Below are 25,152 nucleotides of genomic sequence, written 5' to 3'. Positions count from 1 at the left end.
GAAAACTCAGGCTTTTCACATCAGTCACTTTGTCACAAATATTTCACCCCAAAATATGGCATGGTCCAATATAAATCCACCACTCTGTGCCAGGAGCATACCTAGGAGTTAGGTAAGTTGGCCTCCAGCAAGGGTGAAGTCTCTGGGGTGGGGCCCTCACAAAAATCACGCGTACTGGGTGTCACAGCATCCCTGAGAGGGCCCCTTCCCAGTCGGCCGGCAGTGCTATTATCTCCTTGTCAAGGTCAATGCACTATTATTGCACCCATAACTTGTTGCAGGATATATCCACCAAAACGCATCAGTCTGGTGGGGCCCTTAGTCAGCAAGAAATTAGCACTCCCCTCCTTTCTGAATGTCAAGATCATGACTGAGCTTCCTGAGTCCCTCTCCTTCTGTGGAAATAAGATACAGGCAGTAATAACCTCATTACGCTGACAGGCCTCGCTGCTGCTTGCGTTCGGGGCAGGATCACGCCAAACCAGCAGTCCTTAAAAAAACACGGGAGCTTCGCAGCACCAAGCAGATTACTGAGTTGTCATTTTAATCAGGTCTCTTGACAGCTTGCACTGTCAGCTTTTACAAGTGATTTTCCTTCTTCTTCTTTTTTTTATAAAAAAAGATCACTTCTGTAATCTCTTTGTGTGTCAAATTAGGTTTTGGAGCACTCTCTTCCTGCTTAGAAGCCTCTTGAAGTTTTGTGAGGCGGTGAGCTGAAGCACTCAATTCACTGCAAGATTGGTTGAAGGCACAGCTGATGAGTCCTTATCAGAAACTCCCTCCCCACCCCCTCAGGATATCAGACTCTCAGTAAACAGAGCAGGAGAGATTATATGGGGCTCTCAGTAAACAGAGCAGGGGAGATTATATGGGTTGCCTGGCTGGAGATTTTCAAAGGAATCCAGACAGCTTCCTCTCCTCATCTGTTTGTTTGGCCTGCAAAAATCTTCCCCGAATTACAGCCCTCCTGAGATAAGAAACATGCTCAATTTTGTTTAAGAACATAAGAAGAGCTCTAGACCAACACCCTGCCCTCACGGTGTGTTTCCTTTTGGAAACACACAAGTGGAAACTGAACCCAATAGCACTCTCCCCACTTCTGAATCCTAGCAACAGGTACCCAGAGGCATATTGCTTCCGCCATGTCTTCCCCATGTTGTGCACTGGCCCTGATCTAACAACAGCCATGCAATAGCTGGTATCTTTGGATTTCTTTATACTAACTTGGATCCAGCCTTTGACTTCTGTAGAAAAAAGGCTTTTGATCCAATGGAGGGGTCTCACCAGCAGAGGAGAGGTGGCTTTTGCTGATATCTCCCCTTCTCCCTGTAGCCCCCAGTGCTACTGCCCACACCAGCTTTTCCCAACCAGGTGCCCTTCAGATGTTTTGGACTGTAACTCACATCAGCACCTGCTACTGTGGTAAATAAAAATATGCCCTTTTCCCTTATGGGGTATCCAAGAGCCCATATAGAGTCCTTACATAGGTTCCCTATTGGTAGGAGAAAATAACAGAGGCCAACCAGAGAATATTTGAGAAGCAAAGCAGCTAGTAAGCTTGATCTTTATTGATCTGTTGCAACAGGGTACTCCCCTCACACGCAGGAGAGGAAGAGGACCCCCCAAAAATGCTGTGCAAGGGCTTATAAAGACTTTTGAAATTCCCCTCCTCTAGATCAAGACCACCCCCAGAAACATTATGCATTCATCACAGAAGGGGTGTAACCTAAGACCACCCCTCAGATAAGGCAGTCTAAAACAGAACATTTGCATGTTGTTTTCTCCTGTCGCTTTGTTTATTTCCTGTCTGGCAGGTTACTTGATTGGATTTCTTGGGGAGCCTGGGCAGTCTTTTTTAATGATAAGGCTCACACCCTTATTCAAACACAGATTAAGACAGGATTTGTGAAGGAAGAGACAATGGGGAGGCTTTTCCATTTTGACCATGCAGAGAAACATTTACTCAGTTTAGGAATCAAAATGGTTCCAGGTTGGCTTTCCTGTGCTGATCTATGTACGTGTGGTTATGAACGTTGCCATATATCTAAGACCATAAAATTCCTATCACACTACCCGCATGGCCTGTGGTCAGGGATGATGGGAGTTGCAGTTCCAAAAACCTGGAGAGCACCAGATTGGGAATGCTTCTCGGTTCAGTTCTTGGGGGCTTCCCAAATCCTGGAAACATGTGGAAGGCAGTGTTGGAGCTGCAGGGGGAATGGGAATCCACCCCCATATATATAATGCATCCTTCCCTTTTAAACAAACATGCAAGACAATTTTCATTCTAAAGCAAGATAAAATGTCACTAAAATTAAAGTTTAATTGAAAATCAAACTTTTGAAAAGAAGCAACCAGAAGTTCAATCAGTATCAACCAATGCAGTCATTTCAGGCAAATATATTTACTGAGCCAAAAGTAAGCCGATAAAAAGGCTGGCAGTGTAGGTGAGACTTCACTATTTTCCAGAAAACACAGGGCGTGTGTGGCCTAGGCAATGAATTCTGTATTTGTAGAGCAGTTACGAGCAGTACTCTGCTCTTTGGTCCTTCCTGATCTTGTGTCTTGGCTGAAGAAAGCTCAGAACAATGTCCCTATCTTGAAGTTAGTGTTCATGAATGCTCATGCAGATAAAATCATCACCCGATGCGCACAGCATCAGTCTCAAAACATGTCCAAATTTATAAGGTTACTATCAGTGCTTTCGGTGTCAGCCGCAAATTCTTGGGCAAGACGGTCAAATGGGACTCCATCCTGTTCTTCATTGAATCTACTCCCTTACTACAGCAAGTGCAAGGGGCTCTTGTCCGTGGGGCCCATCTTGGGGTATGGGTCCTCAGCAGATGCCTAACTATGCTGACCCCTTGGCGCCTTCCCTGAGTGGTTTGTATCAGGAGCAACCTGTCAATCATGAACAGTGAATGAGAATAGATGTTGTATGCCTTCTGTCCAGCAAAAGCCACAGAATTGCACTTATGACCAGCTGAAAATTCTGTACGTTTCTGAGACAAGCCCCATATGGGTGGAGGGTTAACTTTACTTCTGTTTGTATACATCGAAGCAGACACAACACCGGTGGGGAAGCAAGCTTTCTTTCTTGCCATTTCTGTTTCAGAGTAGGCTCAGGAGTAGGCTTGGTCTGTGTCTGGTTGTACTGTATTCACCATGAGTCTTTTCATTTCAAAAGAAGAGGTTGACCCCAGCCATTGACTTGCCCTAGGTAACAAAGCGTCCTATGCCTGAAGGTCCCCTTCTCTGGCTATTGTTTCTGTGGTACACAAGAGTGCAAAGTCAAAGGTGATTCTCCTCCTCCTAGTTAGAATTTAATGGGATTAAATAGCAAGGATTTGGGGACCTGAAGGCTTTATGGCTCTGACACAAGGGCAGGTGGCGACAGGGGGCAGCTGTTCAGACTTAACAAAGATCTGCTTGGAGGCAAATGGAGTTAAATTCTTCTGAGATGCAAGGAACAATTGTGACGGATCAGATCAGTGCCTGAAAGACTTGACAGATGCTAGCAAAAGAAAGGGCAGATCTTGAAGAAGAAATGCAACTGGCTTTATAATTTATCTGAGATGAAGTCTGCATTTACTTGTCTTCTGGTGACCCCAAAGCACTTAAAGTTCTAATTAGCAAGAAGGCATTTTGTTTTTAAGATTCTAAAACTAGCTGAGAGCTGTATGAGAGGCCTTAGGAGGCTGCTTGAGTTCCACTCCACAAGTGGAGAGGGAGGTCTTTGAATGGAACAAAACTAATATTGCTGGAACTCTCCCAGCCATTGCTTTTTTCGGGGGGGGGGGATGCAGGGGTACACAAACCCCTAAATGTTTTGTGAATCTAAGTTTGGCCTCATTGAGGGGCAGTATTTCAATATGAGTAGGAAAATTAGAGTACCCCTAAACATTTTTTTAAGAAAAAAAGTATTGCTCCCAGCATAATGTCCCATCTGTTGTGTCCTACCAATAGTGTGTGTGTGTATGTGTGTGTTTAAAGGTGTCAGATTGCTCATGGATCTGCAGGATTCAAAGCCTCTAATTCCCCCCAACAGAAAAGATTGACCTGAAACAACACCAAGCATATTCTGTTTGGGTATGTGTTGCTGTTCAATCATTTGCTTTCCACACCAAGTGAGCAGAGCATGATGGCATGTTCCTGTGCTGTGCGGCTTTATCTTTTCCCGTAATCACTCCTCCCTTGCCTTCTGCTACCCCCTTTTTTTGTTCTAGGCATGTGTGCAGCTGTTTCTGTACCCCAGAAGTGTGCAAGAGCACAAGAGCAGGTGTTACCAGCCATTAGTTATCATGTTTCACAGCAGACAAAATGGAGGCTTGGCCTCCCCTCCCCCCATATCCATTTGGTGTTTTTTTTAAAAAAAATGAATATTTTGGTCCAGAGAGTGATATAATTTCACTATCTTGATCTGCTGCTTGCTTTGGTGGGGACTGGCACTATACCTCCTTCAAACTAGGAATACGCTATAGGCCCCCATAGCTATTAGGAGCACAGTCATGCTTCTCTCCCACCCCCAATCCAAAACATACACAATAGCAATGAAATTCTGGAATTCTGATATAGAGGTTTTGTGCAACACCTCCAAATGTCTGTGTATGTGTGTATATATGCACACCCATCTTGGTGGATACGATACGATAATCTTTATTGTCATTGCCCCATACAGAACAACGAAATTGAAAAAAACTACATCAGACATTCAAAAACCAACAAGCCAGCTATCCCAGCCTGGTTAAACCCCTAAAAACTCTGATACCCCATAATTAAATACAATATACTCCCACAGAGACTACCTTACACTGCGTCTAAAACCAAAATTGCATTTGGATAAAAACTGTTTCTCAGGCGGCTAGTCCTAGTCTTTATAACCCTGTACCTTCTTCCAGAAGGCAGAAGCTGAAAGAGATCATTTCTGGGGTGCGTACTATCCTGCACTATCTCTGCCGCTTTCTTATGACACCTGAGGTAATCCACTACATGTGTGGAGATCCTGAGAGAACAGTTATTCTGAACTGAGAGGTGTGACGATAGAACCCACTGAAACATCAACACACACATGTGGTGCTCACCCAAATTTTTTTGCTAAAGAGCTTCCGCATCAGCGGTGACTAGGATTGCATAACGGCTTCTTTTTACTTAGTGGACTTTGTGCAATGGGGAACCTCTGAGGAAAAAGGACAGGTTAGCGTTTTGATGTTGATGATGTTATGTGGATGATGTGAGCAGCACCCAAGCATGAGCTGTATCAATTCCACAACAAACTCCTGCCTGGAAGCGGGCGTGTTTTTGCTTCTGATTCGATGTTGGATCAAGCCTTGTAGGTCTATCAATAACCTTAAGTGACATAAGGAGGAAGGGAGTGTTTGTCGAGCTATGGCATATCCTGCATTCAATGTAGCCTTTGCTTAAAGGATCAGTAGGAGCGATGTTGGAAAACCATGACTGCAAACATTGCGGATTCCTATAAATGGGTACTGACGTATCCTAAAATGATATCGTGCTAGCAGTGGCGCATAAAGATTAGTGTGCACATGACATATGTTGATCTGGATAAAAAAGACTGCTGAAAAGTCCTTCCATTTTTAAGCACTTTCCTGGCACCTCGGGAGTTCATGTTTATGTGAGAATGCAATGGAGGGCAGGTTTCTCGCAGCTGAGTTCCATGCCATTTCAGTTAGACAAAGCCTATTGTTGTTGTTTTTCATTTTGCAAAGGCGTTTTGCAATGTTGGAAGTGATGGAAATGCTTTAGCTCCTGAGTTCACTTTTTCGTCTCCTTAGGTTGTACCCTAAGTGTCATAATTATCCAGACCCTCAGCTGGGATAATTACTTGGGGAAATATTGTGTGGGTGAAAAGAGGTTGTGCAGAGTGTTTTAACAGTACAATCCTTCCTGAGCAAATATACATGGATGTTAAAAGGCTCTGGGTTCCCTGGGACTTGCTCTCTACAAAATCTATTTAAGACTGCAGCCCAGTCATCTTGATAACTTTGAGTTCTAAAAAGATGAATAGAGCTTCAGATCAGAATTTGGCACTCATAGAACCCACATTCAAAAGGGAACAGTTCCTTTGCAAACCCCTTTGAGGTTAAAGGCAGATAGTAGTTTACAGAGGTTGCATACAGACCATGCATTTAAAGCACACGTGCCCCACAGAATCCTGGGAACTGTAGTTCACCCCTCACAGGTCCCAGCATCCTTGACAAACTACAGTTCCCAGGATTCTGTGGAATCTGGTGGAATGTGCTTTAAACATATGCCATGTGCAGCTGAGGCTTAAAAGTAGTTTGGCAAGGACAATGGAACCACACTATACACATAAAGGACCCACACTATGCTTGTGTCTGTGTCTTGTTTTAGACTGTTGTGATATTCTACTTTAAATGGTTGTAATGCACCACGGGACCTTTCGGGCAGGAAATACATAGAAAATAATAATAATTTTTAAAAATAATCTTTTGTCCCACAGCGTCTGTTAAAACTGTGTTTGCAGGTTTCATTTATACTGTTTCATACTTTTATAAAACCTGTTTAAGCAGAGGTGAAAGAACTACCTGTGAGGGACAATCCTTTTCTTGAAACTGCTTTCCATACTCCATTAACCAGCTGCTCCAAAGTGTTTCCAATTAGGTTGGAGAATATACATCTCTCAGAACTGATGGAGTGATTGTTGCTCTTGAGACCCCTCTGAACATTTTGTACTTTATAGAACAAACACCATCTTTATAAACTTCCTTCCTTATTTTCACTTTACGTACGGTGTGATCTTGAGTCCTTTCAGCAGAAGGCTAGGGCTGATTCAGGCGTTTTGGCAACTGAGGTATAAAACCCAAGTACTGACCCCTCATATAGTTATAAATTGAGTGATACCGTCTCTTTAATGGTGGTTAAGATTTGCTGCGAAACTGCCTAAATTGGTTGCCCTGTAGAAGGTACCGTAATTGGCTCCATTACACACACATTTCATGTATTGTAGAAGATTACAAGTTCAATCTCTGACATACCCACTTAAAAGGATCTTTGATAGTAGTGCTTGGAAAACCCTTGTGTCTCGGTGGGAGAGGCATTGCTAATTGGAATAGATAATATAGGGCTAGAATGACCAATCTGACCAATTCAGATATCACAATAAAACATGGCTTATCGTGACAGGAGCAAGTCTAGGAAAGCACTGGTATTATACACTTCTCTCCTTTCCTTCTCTCCACCATCACAACACAGAGGAGTTTGAAAGCTTTCACTTCTGGTTTTATTCTAACTACAGTTTGTAATGTCATCTGACATAAGCCAGCTACAAGCTGTGGGTTATGAAGATGGTTTGTTTCAACAAAACACAGTTAAGAGGTGAACCATCGTTTGGATGTAATGCTAAACTGTGGTTAGCTGAAATGGCTTCTGATCTCTTGGTCACAGTAGGAGCGAGAGTGTATGAGCTCAAGGCTCACCTAGGTTTGTTCCTACTGCAACAAACCATAGCTGATCATGATGTCTGAACACAGTACAGTGTAGGCAAATGTTATATGTGTATCATATGCAGCATGGAAAACATTTCTCTCAACAGAGGGTCTTTGTTGCCTTGACGCTAGCCTTGCCAGATACTTAACCAATGGGCAGCCTTCAGTGGAACGATTCCCAATCAGTTTTAAATCCCACTTCTCAGGGAACAATTTTCATCATGTGGTGCTTGGAATTTATTTCAATGGTCGATATGGATCTCTGGGCATGAGCAGAAGATCGGAGCTGATGGACAAGCCTTTGATTTTCCGAACTCTGAGTGACCTCATCTTTGAATTTGAAGAGTCCTACAAAAAGTATTTACACTCTGTGAAAAAAGTGAAAATTGGATTGTATGTCCCCCATGAACCACACAGCTTTCAGCCCATCGAATGGAGGCAGTTGGTGCTCAATGTGTCAAAGATGGTGAGGTCAGAGATAAGGAAGGAGCTGGAGAAATATGCCAGAGATATGAGAATGAAGGTATGTGCCTAACTTGTGCGATGCCTGGAGATTGTGTGTGTGCGTGTGTGCAAGGGAGCAAGAGAGAGGCAATTACATATAAAACAATTTTAAAAACCACTGACGACAATGAAGTATATAAAACCAATTTCATATCTAATACAGATACTGACTGGAACAACAATCTGCACTTAGCAGGCTTCTTGAAACAGGAAGGTCTTCAACAGACCCCTAAAATATACCATATTTTATGGTGTATAAATGCTAAACGATAGCTCTCCTTCAAGTCTTTATATTAAGGTGATCCACCAAAAAGAGCACAACTAAAACAAATAAGCAGAGTTCATAGAAGGCTGCGGAGACAAGCTGAATCACAAGCCAGCAGCAGATACATTCAGAAGAACCCCAAAATACCCCATTGTCTTTGTCAGAGTAATCTATAACAGAATGGAGAAGAAAACCTTCAGCTGTGTTAAACCACAATGCAGTTTCATAGATGAAAGGTGCACTTTCTATCCTATCCAACAATGAACTACTTGCACGGGAAAACTTTTCTTAACCCACCCATTTCCCTCTTTCAGATTTTGAAGCCCGCAAGTGCCCATTCTCCAGTCAAGCAGAGAACACGGGGGAAGTCCCTCTCCCCCCGAAGAAGACAAACCAGCCCTCAGAGGCGGGCCTGCCGAAGAGACAAGTCGTGAGTATAGTCATGTTGAGTTTTGCACTGCTGACTGGGTCAGATATTTGTGGTGAATATGACCTCCAATGCTTTTCAGGCTATATTCTGACCTGGGAAACCCTGAGTCTCCTTGGAAACTTTTCAGGTGTCCTCAGACAGAAGTAGTGGTAGAAAAATCTTTGCTGGAAGATGGCTTGCCTTTTATTTAAGATTTAAAGTGCATTGCTTGCCTTCCTTCCGTAATGGAATTTATGTTGAAAAACTCAGGTGGTTTCCCATCCTGGCACTGAATGGCTGAACTTCAGCAAGTTTGCTTTATCCTGTACCTTCAGACCAAACCTCTACTCTACAACATGCAAATCCAGAGGGGCAGGGAAGACTATTTTAGGAATGAGGTGGGCAAAAGTTAGACTTGGTTCTGCTGATGGATCTCTAGGGAATTGGCTGTAAATCAGGAAGAGTTTCTGAGTCCCAGTCATATACTAGCAGTGAGCTCAGATACTGAGGTATTTATTGTCCTGCATTTCTGCCCCACCTTGCTTCCATCATTGAACCCAAGGCGGGTTCTGACCAGGCCTGGATATGTTTAGCTTCAGCAAGGTGGTGGCCTCATAGCCTGGCTGCTGACTATGTAGCTAAAGCATGCTTGCTGACAAATTAGGAGGTATCAGCCTGCTTGGGTTCACTCCAAGGTTTGCTGGAGTCATATATACGAAAAACCTAGGAGGCAAGTGCCTTTCCCAAAACAGCCCAGTGAGGGCTCGACATGCTCAGTGTTAAGTTGTGGGTGAACATATCAGACGACATAGTGATTCTTCAAACAGCTCTTGTTTATTCGCAGGCCAGGACAGAACTGAACTGAAGGGTTCAGTCAGCCTGCTTATATAGAGCTCCAGTACAATGAAACTGTAACAATTTTCTAAAACTACCCAATCACTGAACGTCACTTTCGATACCTTATTTGCATAACTATCTACAGTATCCCCTTGCTGGCCCAGGGTGAGAACTTCAGTACATAACACTCAGTGGCCACAGAATGTGAAGCGTCTGTTGCAGGTGGAAAATTGAGGATGTGTGAGAGGGCAAATGGAATGGAGTTTCCTGGATGGTTGAAACAACGAATGGGTGCATTCCACACCACCATTTTGTTGCTGTTCTTAGTTGTTCAATAATAGCAACACAAAAAGTTCCCCACACCGCAGTGTTCCACAGCAGATAGATCTTCTGAAAACCAAACTTGACTGAACACCAAACTTGGTTGCAACTTAATGCTTTTCTTAAAATGGTGCCTGAAGTTGAAACTGCTTGAGTTTAGTTACACTTCAGACGTAACCTAATTTAATTGTTGTAGAGAGAGAGAAGAGATGAAGATTGAAATTTCAGCCCTGTGCATAATCACTTGGGAGTAAGGCCTACTGAAAAGAAGGGGCCTTACTTCTAAGTATACATGCCTGGGACTACGCTGAATGTAGCACATGTAGTGGATTTAAAGCAAAAATATGCATCCCACAGCAGATTCTGCTTTCTTGATCTTTTTAGGCAGAAACTGAATCCTATCCAACGGACTGGAGTCTTCAGGTATCACGTGACATCACAGGTTTTCAGAGTGAGAACGTTCAGATGTTAGGAAGAAAGAGGAAATCAGATATAGCCTTAATTTCTAAGACGAAAAATGCCAGGCACCTTGTCTTTAAGTTGTACCCTCTGACTTAAAAACCCTTATCGCTGCTTTCTCTGGAGAACTGGAGTCAGCACCTGACATCCTTGGCTAGCTGCCAGGGCCTGTGGCTGATGCCAGTCCTGAGCCCCCATGAATTAATTTTCAGGCCCAGCGCCAGGCTGCCAGATATAGCCATGTTCCATTTTCCCACAATGCACCTGACCTAGTAAACTGAAAGGGTGACTAGACCCAGCTGGCTAGTACAGGTTAGAGCATTGCCACCACAGCCAGGTATGCCCGCTGTTAAAGGAGGGGCCCTTAGAGCAATGCCATAGCTACGCGGGGGGAGGGGAAGGGGAGGGGATGGCTAGCCAGTTTTATTTGACCCAGGTGAAGCCTCCAGAGGGGCGCCATTGAGGCTCCCAACCTTTGTGTGCACACAGTGTGTGTGTGCCAAACCGGGTCTTTGACCTGGGTGAAATAAAGCCTATTTTTGCCCCTGCCTCAGATGACGCTTTCAAACCCTTCAAACCCTACCCAGATCCTTGGGATTTGATAGGGTCTTTGCAGAAGTGAAAAGAAGACATTCTGTACGTGCTTAAAGGCTCCCTTCTTACATTTTACGCCATATGTTTCAGGTCTAAGGCACTGGATTGAAATGATTCTTTGAGGGATTTGGGGCATGCCAAAGCAGGTTCTGTACAAGTTGAAGCGGGCAACCCTGAAGCACTTTGTGGTGCTTTGGCGATCCAGACATTTTAAAAATGCTGTGTGCAAGTTAAAATGTGTCTCTTAAGTTTACAATTCAAGGACAATGTCAGGGTACAGGGGCTTTGCAAGAGCGAAACTTATTTATCCATTATGTATTAAGGATATTTTTAACCAGCTGATCCCAGGGCGAGCTACAACATCCCTTAAACCAAACAGCAATCTACACTTAGAATTGGTTCTTAGATAAATTAAATGGCAAGTAGAATTTCCAGCACACCCAAAGCAGCAGTGGAGTAACATCCCCAAATGCCTGGAGAAACAGACATATTTCGACCTACACTGAAATGTTAGCAATGCTGGGGCTGGTCATATTTCCGGGGACACCTGAAGGGCGCCAGGTTGCAGAAGGCTGCCTTATTGTGATGCGATTGAGCTACAGTAAGCCTCTGCCTTGCCCACTCTCCTCTGCCCTGCTCCCAGTTTGGTGAGGCTTTCCTTGCAAGTTGGTTTGTTTCAAAGCTGTAGCAAAGTGAACACAAGGCAAATAGCCATGTTGGAGGAGGAGGCAAAAGGGAAAGGGAAACTGTATAAGCCTGGGACTCACTGAGGTTTGTTCTGGCCCTTCCGTGTCTTGTTAAACGATGGTTTAGAATGACATCTGGATGTGTCCGTTAGGTCCATAATGTGTATGATAGTTGCATTTTAAATAAGTCTACGGAGGGGTCTCTTCACAGTTTCTTAGCAGCGAAAAGTGTCACTAGACTGTCTCTCTAAATATACCCCAATGTTCCTTGCAGCTGTTAAATTAACCACACGCTTCTATTTTCCCCGCGAATTCATACTATCGCTGAACCACCAGCATTCTTGGGGGCCTCTCAGTAGGAGTGCCTGGCCTCATTTAGTGTCTGGATAATTATAGTTGTCAGAGGTTGCAAATCTCTAGCTCCTTCTTCCTGCCTCATTGCGCCTACTTTAGGGGAGTATTTTAATCTCCCTGTTTCTGTGGCTGTTTCCACAGTTGCTAGGGTGGCACAAGTGTTCAAGGGGGAGGTGTGTGTTTGACTAAGATGTGTCAGCTCAGCGGGCCTCTCTGGAGTGCCAACTGCTGAGCCAAACGCCAGGTGCACTGTTGCTAGCTCCTTTCCTGCTTTTAAATTTCTCCCATGACAGGGGCAAGGGAAATTGAAATCCATCCCTTGGCACGCTCATGGGTTGTAGCACTTATGGGCCACAGGTAGGCTGAGGGGCTGCTTAAGTCTTGCTGGTCAGCAGCAGGGTCAGAACTCCAGAATAATAATAATAGTAATAGTAGTAGTAGTAGTAGTAGTAGTAGTAATTTTTTATTTATACCTCGCCCTTCCTGGTTCAAAAACCTGGCTCAGGCTGGCTAACAACAAATTTAAAACACTTAATTGTGATACAACAAAAAACAGCATAAAAGACAGTATAAAACATGAATAACAATAAATTCAGGATTCAAAAATCAGTTTAGGGGAAAATCCATCCAATAAACATTAGATGATCACCAGGGCTAGCTGGCTAAATTAGTCCTATTTGGGCCAGTGTGGAGACCAGGGGAGAATTAGCTGTGGGATCCCAGAGCGGGTAATCTTCATAAAAAGGGGAGGGGGAGGGAAGGAAGGGGAATAAAAGATTAGGCTAAGTTCAAGTTGAAAGTTGAATAGTGTGTGACTTAGTTCAGCCTTTGTGAACCCGGGGTGCAACTCCCAACAGCAGCTCTCTAAATGTTCCTGGACTACAGTTCCCATCATTGCTGACCATTGGGCATACTGTTTGGGGCCGATGGTAGTTGTAGTCCAAAACAGCTAAAGCAGTGTTTCCCGAACTTGGGTCTCCAGGTGTTTTTTGAACTACAACTCCCATCATCCCTAGCTAGCAGGACCAGTGGTTAGGGATGATGGGAATTGTAGTCCCTGAAAAGCTGGAGACCCAAGTCTGGGAAACACTGGGCTAGAGGGTGAAGACTGTTCTAACTCTTAGAAGTAAACGTGACAGGATCCTATGGCGTATTTAAAGTTTTAAGACAGTTTTGGAGTAGGATGAGCTTGAGGATCATGAGTGAGGATGGGGAACCTGTGGCTTTGTAAAATGTTGGGGACTTCAGCTCCCATCTGTCCCACTAGCCAGTTGGGCCAGTGGTGAGGGGTGGTGGGAACTGGAGTCCAACATCTGGACGGTACCCCACCCTTGATCATGAGGATTGCTTTGCTGGGATGGTCAAAAGGTTCATTTCACCCAGAATTCTGTTTCTGATGGCGGCCAGCAAAATTCCTCTGGGACACTCATAAGGGGACTCTGAAGGCAGCAGTTTTTTTTTAAATAATATATTTATTAAGGTTTAGGAATTTATATAAAACAGAAAAAACAGAACAATAAAAAACAAAAACAATAAAAGTACATACAATCCAAACAGAACACATACAGAACAAGTATAATTTCCATCCCTTATGTTCATAAAACTTACTTTCCCGACCTCCTCATACCTCCCCTTTCTGTATTCCATTCTCTAATTAAGTCAATTCAGCAAATCCTTCCCCTAATTTCTATATAATTTTTAACCTTTCTTTTCTTAGTCACATAGTCATTACAGCTTTTAACCCCTTAATTTCTAAATCAACATCGTTCTAGCCTTCAATAATTTTACAATGTTTCTTAAGATAGTCCTTAAATTTCTTCCAATCTTCTTCCGCCGTCTCTTTTCCCTGGTCTCGAATTCTGCCGGTCATTTCTGCCAGTCCCATATAGTCTATCACTTTCATCTGCCATTCTTCCACGGTGGGTAGATCTTGTGTCTTCCAATACTTTGCGATGAGTATTCTTGCTGCTGTTGTAGCATACATAAAAAATGTTCTGTCCTTCTTTGGCACCAATTGGCCGACCATACCCAGGAGAAAGGCCTCTGGTTTCTTCAAGAAGGTATATTTAAATACCTTTTTCATTTCATTATAAATCATTTCCCAGAAAGCCTTGATCCTTGGGCATGTCCACCAAAGGTGAAAGAATGTACCTTCAGTCTCTTTACATTTCCAACACTTATTATCAGGCAAGTGGTAAATTTTTGCGAGCTTGACCGGAGTCATGTACCAACTATAAATCATTTTCATATGAAGGCAGCAGTTCAGTAGTGTTGTGATTTACACAAAGGCCCACCAATCGGCTCTGTGCAAATCCGGCTTCTATGAAAGCTAGGAAAAAATAGTTCTCTATTTTAATTTGAGCATGAAAGCTGTACAAGTGTTCAAAAGGTACTGAGTACACTGGACTTACCACTCGAATGATAAACTTCTGAACACAGCCTGTAATTTTCCGTCTACACCCCAGCCAAAAGGAAGTGAAAGTAGACCCAACTATGATTGGTTTTGCTCACTTTCATCTCATGCCTCTCTTACACATCCTCTCTCTTTCTGTTCTCCTTCCCCTTTGAAATGTGTAAGCTCCTTGGAGCAGGGATCTAGTGCTCTTGGAGGCAGCGATGCGTCTGAATACCTGTTGCTGGAAGCAGCAGGAAGGGAGAGTCTTCTTGTGCTTGGGTCCTACTTGCCCATTTCCTGTGGGCATCTTGTTGACCACTGTGAGAACAGGATGTTGGGCTAGATAGATGGGCCATTGCAGCAGGCTCTTATGTTCTTACGTTATAAGCCAAATCCCATAATGGGGCTAGTTTTTAATTTCCGGATACAGTGGTACCTCGGGTTACATACGCTTCAGGTTACATACGCTTCAGGTTACAGACTCCGCTAACCCAGAAATAGTGCTTCAGGTTAAGAACTTTGCTTCAGGATGAGAACAGAAATCGTGCTCCAGCGGCATGGCAGCAGCAGGAGGCCCCATTAGCTAAAGTGGTGTTCAGGTTAAGAACAGTTTCAGGTTAAGTACGGACCTCCGGAACGAATTAAGTACTTAACCTGTGGTACCACTGTACCTGGTATATCAGAGTGGCTTCAAATTCCTAATCAGATGGTAATCATTTTCAAGCTGCCTCCTTCAGGCCCCTTAACCCAGAGGAAAAAATCCTTTAAATATAATGGGATTACTCTAGCAAAATTAATTAGGAGGATGCTGTTTCAACTTCTGGTTCCCCTCACTGACGCAGCTAAAATAATGAATGTCTACCAAGGTTGCTTTGCTTCCTTATTTATGTTTTTTTTTTTTTTTTTACTTGGACATGCTAATTAAATCTGATCAAGTGACAAGGTAGGAAACAGGCCCTCAGTCAGCACTTTACCCGCCTTCCCCTGGGCTGCATAATTTCATTGGCAAGGTCTGAATAAAAGACTTGGCATTCCCCACGGGGAAGCTTCACCTTCTTAATGGAGAGCTATGATTAGTCAATGCCTTTTGTCAACAATTAGATTATGTAAGCCTCTTTTGGGGCCAACATTCACTTTACCATTTTTTGAAAACTCAAGTACTGTACAAAACTTGGTAAGCCTCTTATCAGATACTTTTGTGAACTCCCCTTTAGCAAAGGGGAATCGGGAAGCCTTTTATGCCCTTTCCTTGTCCCTGGCTGCCAGACAGTCCTGCAGGAAGCCAGCTACACCTTCTGGCCTTATCTGGTAGTTGTTGCCAAGACCACCTTGTGAGCCCACAGCCTCTTCCCTGCCTCCACATGCAAGGAGGGACCTAGGGTTGCCCAAGTAATAACTAGATCTTAGGATCCTGGACCAACACATCTTGCAATTCCAGCCAATACTTTATAATTTACTCAGAGTATCTCTGCTCTGCAACAGCTTCCTGGTCTTTACCAATGTTGTTATTGAATTCCAAGTTGTAAAGATTGGAGTTACGTACTGGTCTTTAACACCTCTGATGCTAAACTCCGGGCTCCTCTACACTTCATCCTGTCCCGCTGCTTTCCCCTGCGGAAAACTGTTCTTTAGCGCTCAGTCAGAGCAAACAGCCATTTGGGTTTTATCTGGATTGATGTTTGCTCCTGTTTAGCACTAAAGAGCAGGAAGATGCATGAAAGTGCCTGCAGCTGCTAGTTTACTGTGCCTGTTAGACAGGGAGGCTGAGCAGACTAAACAGAGCCCTGCTGTGCCTCCAGTCTCCTTGGGGCTTCCTCTGCCCTTTTTGGGCTCTGGGGAGAGTCTCCTTGTGAGCCATGAAGACTCTCCATCTCTCCCCCACCATTTCCTGTTTTGAATTGATCTATTTATTTATTTCCTGGTGCCACAAGTGTATGTGGTCATGTGCAGGTCGATAGCACATAAGTGGGGGAGGAGACACCTGCACATTCTGAAAGTTGGATTTGCAAGCTCTTAATGCTTGATGGTCCTTATATACCAAGCACAAGAGGAGCCTGCTGGATCAGGCCCATCTAGTCCAACATCCTGTTTTCACAGTGGCCAAGCAGGTGCCCATGCAAGGACATGAGCGCAGCAGCACTCTGCCCACCTGCAGTTCCCATCAACTGGTATTTTGGTTGTGGAAATACAGTGGTACCTTGGGTTAAGTACTTAATTCGTTCCAGAGGTCCGTACTTAACCTCAAACTGTTCTTAACCTGAAGCACCACTTTAGCTAATGGGGCCTCCCGCTGCTGCTGCGCCGCCGGAACACAGTTTCTGTTCTCATCCTGAAGCAAAGTTCTTAACCTGCAGCAATATTTCTGGGTTAGTGGAGTCTGTAACCTGAAGCGTATGTAACCTGAAGCGTATGTAACCCGAGGTACCACTGTAAAAGGTTGCTGGCACTTTGTCCAACATGGAGTGAGTCAATTTAGTATAGCAATTTGATTGCTTGAGGCTTGGTACCTGTGTACCTGTCGACTAGCAACAGGAACAGCTGAAGGTGGGGGTACAGGAGACCTCTCATGAACTGGGAGTTATTGGCTTCCGTTCCGTTTTCAGTCTGTGTGTTCTGATTTAACTCCTCGACTTCATGGTTATAAAACCAGGCAACGTTCTTCTGTTATTAATCTTGAGAACTGGAAGTAACAGCAGCCTCCAGCTGCAGCTGCTTGGAGAATGTCACTTAGCAAAATTGATTATCTTCACATTTGATTCCAAGTGAAGTTTTGGAAATGCATGCTTTGGGAGTGCGACAGCAAAGTGAGCTTCTGCTTAGATTGGGTTTGTTACGTAAGGTGGAAAATATGTTTCCCCCCTCCCAACCTTCTTTGCTGCAATTTGACTGGAAGCTATTGCATGTCTAGGAATGATGACCCTGTGTTCTTCCAGATGGAAAAATTTACAAACAGGGTGGGAGAACCTTGGCCCTCTAGCTTCCATTGGCCTCAGCCAGCATGGCCAATGGTCAGAGATGACTGGAATCATAAACCAGCAACATCTGTAGGGCCACAGCTTCCCCTCTCCTGATTTACAACATCAGTGCCTATCTGACAAGTTGTGTGCATGTGAGTGATTGTTTTGACTATATATACCTATTTATAATCTCATATGAGAAGGATAAATCACATGCCAAAGAAGGATAGAATCTTTTTTATGTATGCTACAACGGCAGCAAGAATACTCATAGCAAAGCACTGGAAGACTCAAGATTTACCCACTCTGGAAGAATGGCAGATGAAGTTGATTGACTGTATGGGATTAGCAGAAATGACCGGCAGAATCCGCGACCAGGGAGAAAAGTCAGCAGAAGAAGATTGGAAGAAATTTAAGGAATACCTACAGAAATATTATAAAACTAATGAACTTTGAAAAGATGTTGGTTTGAACTTTGGTGGTCTCCAGCTGTTATGATAAAGATAATGGGGATTATAATTGTTTTTGTTACTAAATTTAAAAAAGTTGAGTGGAAAATAAGGTGATATTTTAAAAGGAATGTTAAGAGATTAGGATTTGCTGAACTAACAAATTGAACTAGAGAACAAGAAGGGGAGGTATGAGGAAGTCAAAGAAATATGTGATTGAAAATTGTTACTGATATTGAATTGTTTTTAATTTTTTTTCTTTTTCTTTTTCGTTTTGTCCTTATTTAAAATTGGAAAACTTAATAAATATTCATTTAAAAAAAAAAAAGAGAAGGATAAATCACATATGCAACTCAGGCATCAATGTTGTGGAAGTGCAATACAGTGGTACCTCCGGTTAAGTACTTAATTCGTTCCGGAGGTCCATTCTTAACCTGAAACTGTTCTTAACCTGAAGCACCACTTTAGCTAATGGGGCCTCCTGCTGCCGGTACTATTTCTGGGTTAGCGGAGTCTGTAACCTGAAGCGTATGTAACCCGAGGTACCACTGTAGAAGTAAGGCATTTAAAACTTCATATGGGGTGCCATTTGGTCTAGGGCTTTGTGCTCAGATCCTGCTTGCTGTTTCCCCATAGGCATCTTGTTAGGCCACTGCGAGAACAGGATGCTGGACTGGATCATATAATTGTAGAGTTGGAAGGGACCCAAGAGGCATTTAGACCAACCTCCTGCAATGCAGGAATCTCAGCTACAGCATCCATGACAGATGGTCATCCAACCTCTGCTTAAAAATAATAGCCATTTGAAGATGGCTATCATATCTCCTCTTATCCAAGCTAAACATGCACAAGATGAGCCACTGGGTTGATACAGAAGACCCCTTGTGTTCTTATTAATATCCAAAGCTGCCATTATAATCCATTCCCACTGGGAGATGCTGTTTGGTGGAAATGTCACAGATGTGTAGTGAAGCAGAGCATCCTGTTAAGACTGGTCAGGGATGATGGGAGTTGTAGTCTAACAACAACAAAATCAGCTGGAGAGCCACCACATTGGCTACCCCAGATTTAGACGGACACGATAGCCTCCTGCTGGTGGTATAGACTGGAAGACCACAGGAACACTCTCACATTAATAAACGACTTGGTGACGCTTGTTTAGGAATGGTGGTGCATTACTCACCACCTGAAAACACCACCACCATACATTTAAAGCACTCATGTACCACTTTAGGAGTCATGGAGAATCCTGGGAACTGTAGTTCATTATGGGTGCTGAGAATTGTAGAGCTGAGAGGTCACCTCTTCTTTGAAAAAAAAATTCACAACTGTTAAAACGGAATAAGAGTATTTTTTTAAATGTTTGGTGTGGATATGACTTTCAGATACAACTCTGAAACGCTGTTGGCAGTGGTCTCCTCCTAGGGAAATCTAATCATTTGCTTTTGAACATCTCCTCTCCCCTTCTTGATTCTAGGCCCGCTGCGCTGGATAAGAAAGTGAGCGAGCTCTCAACACTGAACGATGTTGGCTACCAGCTCCGCATCTGACAAAGCCAGAAGCCAAACAAGACAGCTTCCAGGGTGCTTCTTCCTGAATTTTACCCTGCGATCTGTGGACAAAGGGGTGGAAAGAGGGAGCTGCAACTATTTATTATGAACATGAGGATTTTATTTAAGATCCTAGGAATTAGGGGTCCTAGTAGTGACAGTGGTGGGTTTTTTATTTTTATGTTTTATTTTTCAATTCGTGAAGTGGGAATCAAGGAAAAGGGGGAACGGGGAAAACTGTTTTTTTTTTTGTCTACAATAATGTTGTTACTCTCCATCAAGCTGAAAAGGGGAGAGGTGATGTGGTTGTGTGGCTTTGGTCCCCCCTCCCCCCCCCCCGGTCTGGATTGAAATAATTGTTTCCGTCGTGGCTGTTTTGCATTGGAGCTCGGAGCGTTGTGTGGTGTCTGTAGGGTTTTAGAAACCGGCGACGATGAAAGTATATTCCCCCCGCGGCGTTGGAAAGGGCTGGGGTGTGGTCGGTTGCTTGCGAGTCAAAGGAAGCCATAGTCCAGCGGGAACTTTCGTTGCACGACTTCCATTGGAATTAATGGGATCTGAGCAACCCCCTCCCCATTTCAGTGGAGCTCAATGGAAGAGGAAGAGGCCAGCAGGCTATTTGTCACTCCGGTCTGGTGTTTAAATGTGACATTCAGCAATAAAAACAACAAGAGCAGCAGTCCGGAAAAGTTATGCGAGTGGGTTTTTCCTCTCTTCGGAATATCAATATTACCTCAAGAATCTTGACAATAGATATGCAAAGCTGACAGTATTTTGATTTTATAATGGATTTGTACTGTGTCCCCAGCTTTTCTGGTAGCAGAACATTCACTGGGCTCTTTCTGACCCCACCTCTTCCGCCTTACTCCCCGTATGTGCATGTGTGTGACAAAAGAAAGTATCATGATATGCAAGGGTTTTCTTAAGAGCTCTGAAGTCTTACAATTATTCTGTTAAGGATGCAGCTAACTGTTGAAGCAATTGTTTGCCTACCATAAGGGTAGCCAATGTGGTGATCTTCAGGTGTTCATTGACCATTCACCATGCATGGCTGGGCCTGGTGGGACTTGCAGTCCAGACACACCTGGAGAGCATCATGCTGACTTCACCTGCCTAACAAATGACTGATACCTGGTTTTTTTGGTTTTTTTAAAATAATGTTTTGAAAATATTTTGTGTCAGGCTATGCAGGGGTAGCCAATGTAGTCATGTCCTCCAGATGTTGTTGGACTACGGTGCCCATCAGCCCCAGCCAGCAGAGCCAATGGTCAAGGATGATGGGAGTTGTAGTCCAGCGATGCCTGGAGGGCACCAAAAGTTGGCTACCCTTGGTCTTTAAGCACAAGTGGAATGGCCCAGCGGTTCTGGTGCGTATCTGCAAGCTGTCAGGTTTGCGTTTTGCTCTGTGCATGCAGGTGCTGGCCCACTGTCTTCTGTGCAATGGTGAGTCCTCTGCGCATGCGATGAGCATTCCCCATTATGCTTGGGGAGCATTCCCAAGGGAGAAAAGACTAGGGTGCCCGGTTTGTGCCACAGAGCCCTAGGGACCTTTGGATCATGCCGAAGAACCATAGATGGCTGTTTTGTACAGATGAGCCTTGTAGTGACAGTCATATCAGGTATGTGTGTTGAACATTCTTAAAAATAATGTCAGAATCTATGGGCTTCCCTCAAGAATGTACTCTTCTTCCTCTGTTTGTATGCCTATAATTATTAATAATAATTGTCTTCAAAAGGATGGACACTTCCAAGCTGATGATGTCTTGGCATCTTATATTAAGATCAGACATCCTGTATGCAGTTATGGCCAAAGTATTAGGGGAAAACAGCCATCTGTACGGAGTGCAGTCAGAGAAAAATGAATGAGGGAAGATACCCCTGGCCAAGGAATTGTCTTTTAGAATGCACCTTGCATTTGGACAAATGATTTTTTTTGCTTATTGTGGTTTGGAGAGGAGCAGGCTGCTGGATGACTCTTTGGCCTGATGCAGAATAACACTCTTGGTCTTTTAAACACAGTTAAGAGATCTGTGGCTTCAGTCCAATACAGTCTTCCCTGGAATAAGCCCCATGGAATTTCATGGGTCTTTCTTCTGAGCCGACACATCTTAAATTTGCATTGTCCTGAAACCCTATGCATGCTAACTTGTTCACATGTAACAGGATTGCAGCCCATGAGCAGGACACCCTCTGGCAAACTCTCTTCCTTTCTCACCTTCCCTATCTGATTTAATTTCTACCTGCCTTCCCAGCATAAGGCACTGTTGCATCCTGTTGAATCAACATTATTTAAGGGAAAACTGCTTGCAAAAAAGTGTATATTAGCCAAACAGCACACAGAAATCTGCGCCAAAATGCTAGTGAATTTTTATGAGGATTTCCCCACGCCCCTGAAAAACAATCCAAATTGCAGGAATGTAGAGAACTGAATTTAAGATTGGGAAAATGAGAAAGGGAGAGAACCAGAACAGAGGCGTTTGTCCATCCCTGATGTGGAACCAGGAGCATGGTGACAAGCGAAAGGAGGGAGAGCAATTGACCTAAAGAAGGGGTGAAGCTGTGGAAAGAAGCATGCCAGCTTTTACCCTCCTCCAGCTCTCTTAACTAAGGTTAAGAGATCAGCAGTGATGTGTCTGCACCAGATCTGTGTGATCATGGAAGAATCTCACATTCAAGGAAATGGCCAGGTGTGTCGCAGGGCCTCACCGCAGTGTAGCCCCTGCTGAGAGCCAGCGGGTGGAAGGGAGAGGCTCAGTGGACTTCCTGCTTTGTGACTGTATTCCTGAAAAGCCTAGCCTTCCTCATCCAGATGTCTTGGACTACAACTCCCATCAGCCTCAGCCAGCATGGCCTGTGACCAAGGACGATGGGAATTGTAGCCCAGGAAGATCTGGAGAGCATCCATGGATAAGGGCTGCCTTAGCCTCATTGGGCGTTCACACCAATGTGTGTAGGCTAAAAGTGGAGAGTGGGCAGGGGTCTGCGCCCCTGGCCACCCCACATGCTCATGCATGCCCCGCCCCCAACATGCTGGCCTGGGCGAGCTTCGCATGAGATCTGACCACGTTCTCCAAGCATGCTTAGAAGATCCTTTCAGATCTTCCATCTCAGCACAGAAGTTCTGAAGTGGACTCTGTGAGCTTGGGGAAGGCTGGAGCATGGCATAGGTGCTCATCCTCCTGCCTGAATTCTCGTTTTTTAGCCCACACCCCTTCATCCTAAATGCCTGAAGAGGACTGCTGTAGAAAATCTAAAGGGCAGAATTCCCCCCCCCCCCCCAATAAGTGTTAAGTACCACTGAGGGCTGATTAATGTGACACTTTTCTTATTGCGGTGATTTTTTAGCAGTGAAATGCAGTGTTTGGATTTAAAAATAAAATAAAAAAGAGGCTGCGTGCCATATGAAGAGCTGGTTCATATGATTAAATGAGCCAAGCCATGGCTTAGTGAGACCACCTGAGTGTGGGGGCTACTGGAGGAGTTTGCTGTTCCCTGGTCCTTTTTACGATCATGCTGCGCCGAGGACAAAGTGAGCTTAACCACGGGTCCCTGTTTGATGTGCTGCAACAAACCCTGGTTTAGCTCAGCACAGCAGTGGAAGACCAGGAAGCAGATTGGGTGCAAGCTTCTCTTGGGACCCCCATGCTTGTCTGGGCTTGCTAAGCCAGTCTGGCTTACTGTGCTGTGGGAACCAAGTCACATTCTGAGTCTGGATTTCCTCTCTGTTTTTTCTAAAGTACTATAATGTATGTCTCTAATATATGTGAAGTGTTTGGGGCATGATCCATCATGAACTTTACTTGCATTATTAGTTCTTGAGATGAACACACCATCCAGGGTTTGCACCATCCATTTAAAGTACGTTCAGCACACACAGACCCCCCTCCCCAAAGAATCCTAGGAACTGTAGTTTTATTCTCATTGAGCTTTGGTTCCCCAAACCCTTAATAAACCAGTTTCCCAGGATTTGTGGGGTGGAAGCTATGTGTTTTAAATGTGTGTTGGTACTGCTTTATTTGTATGGTGTGAATCTGGATTTAGGCCCTCCCCCCCCCCCCCCGCCCTGGTCCAAACCTCCCAATGAAACTTTTCTAATGTGGATGAATTATTTTGTATCCAGGCGTCATTTTCCTTATGTACAGATGAATCCTATTCTATCACAACACATACCTGCGATTTTGAAAACTTAGTAACTGTGATTTCAACGACTAGGTTTCTCTATTGCCATAATTTTTTGTCAAATGCTGTTCTGGGTGAGAAATGTGCATGATTTCTTTTTCTTTTGTTTTTCTCATCATTTGTATGTTTAGTGCAGCATGGAACTTTAATAAAATATCTTGGAAGTCTTGGGTTTTTTATAGCCTCTTGTGATTTATTTTTTTTTAAAGAAACCCAACTTATCCCACAGTGACAGAATCTGATGAGACACCAAATGGTCCTGATGCAGCTGAGCTGCATTTTTTTAATGCAGTAATTGTGCCAAGTATTTTATTTATTGAATTTCTACCCTGCCCTTCCTCCCAAAGGAGCCCAGAGCTGGAAACACAAAAACATTAAAACAATACAACAGGAAGAGGAACTAAATCCAGCTCTCCAGCCAGGAGATCAGTGGGGTTGCTGCTTTTTAAAGAAAGGCTCTTTTTTAAGAAGAAAAGGGAAGCCCTCTAGCTGTGGTTTGGACTACAACTTCCATCAACCCCAGCCAGCAAGGCCAATGTTCAGGGATGATAGGAGTTGTAGTCTAGCAAGATCAGTGGGCCAGTGTCCTATCCAAGCTTTGCAGAGACCCAGCAGCAGGATTGAAAACATATGCGTAGCTCTTGTTGCACATAAGGTGTGGGGAACCTCTGGCCCTCCAGATGTTCTGGGACTCCAGCTCCCCTTAGGTCCAGCCTGAGAGGCCAGGTGCATCAGGGATTGTGAGAGTTGTAGTCCAGCAATTAGAGCTGGAAAATATATTGATATATCATCCAAAACTAGTTTGAAACCCATATTGTGATAACTGTTTCATAATTTTTGACCAGGCAATGTGGGAAAAACCATGAATGAATGCAGCTCTCCCCTGCCTCATACAGGGGACAGTGAATCACAAGAGCAGGCGCCCCGGCCAAAATCACGATGCAGGAAAAAAACCTTGAAGCCAGCCAGTGCTTCTACATAGCTCCATCCTTATTTCAGATCAAACCTATCCATTCTGAAGGAAATCAGTCCTGAGTGCTCACTGGAAGGACAGATCCTGAAGCTGAGGCTCCAATACTTTGGCCAAACTGTGGGTTTGACCAAACTGCGGGAGGCAGTGGAAGACAGGAGTGCCTGGCGTGCTCTGGTCCATGGGGTCACGAAGAGTCAGACACGACTACACGACAACAACAAAACAACACAGTCATGGGGAAAAGAAAGTATACCCTCTTTGAATTCTGTGGTTTTACATATTTGGAAATAATAACAATCACCTGTGCCTTAGCAGGTGCCTTAAAATTAGGTAAAAACAAGCTCAGATGAACACAACTACAGTACATGACATATTACACTGTGTCATGCTCTTATGCTTGGGTCCTGCTCGTGGGCGTCCCACAAGCATCTGGTTGGCTATGGTAAGAACAGGATGCTAGACTAGATGGGCCATTGGCCTGATCCAGCAGACTCTTCTTACGTTCTTATCCCACCTGAAACCCTGGAGAGCCATGTAGACAATATTGAGCTAGACAAGCCAATGGTCTGACTAGCTATATGGCTGCTGTCTATGTCTTGCGTGTGTTCTATTAAGCCATTAGCATGAGGATTGTTTTTTAAGCTGCACTGCAGAGTACAGAATTATAACTATACAGTTGTACCTTGGTTCTCAAGCGCCTTGGTACTCGTCTGTTTTGGCTCCTGAATGCCCCAAACCCGGAAGTGTTCCAGTT

At 44.1% G+C, this 25,152-nt stretch overlaps 1 protein-coding gene across 2 annotated transcripts in view; it reads left to right on the top strand.

Annotated features, from left to right (window-relative positions):
* The window catches only part of VASH2 (vasohibin 2), a 41,329-nt gene extending 17,726 nt beyond the window's left edge, over positions 1-23,603 (top strand). The window contains exons 6-9 of one of the 2 annotated variants that reach the window (XM_083605469.1): positions 7,608-7,989; positions 8,550-8,665; positions 10,187-10,225; positions 19,174-23,603. In XM_083605469.1, coding sequence (XP_083461595.1) covers positions 7,608-7,989; positions 8,550-8,665; positions 10,187-10,225; positions 19,174-19,246 — 610 coding nt within the window. In that variant the 3' untranslated portion in view covers positions 19,247-23,603. The remainder of the gene's footprint in view (positions 1-7,607; positions 7,990-8,549; positions 8,666-10,186; positions 10,226-19,173) is intronic. The other variant, XM_083605470.1, reaches the window with a different exon arrangement.
* The last annotated feature ends 1,549 nt before the right edge of the window (positions 23,604-25,152 follow it).

Source organism: Podarcis filfolensis, assembly GCF_964270895.1.
Source record: "Podarcis filfolensis genome assembly, chromosome: 3".
Classification (NCBI taxonomy): domain Eukaryota; kingdom Metazoa; phylum Chordata; class Lepidosauria; order Squamata; family Lacertidae; genus Podarcis; species Podarcis filfolensis.
This window is presented reverse-complemented; position numbering and strand designations above follow the sequence as displayed.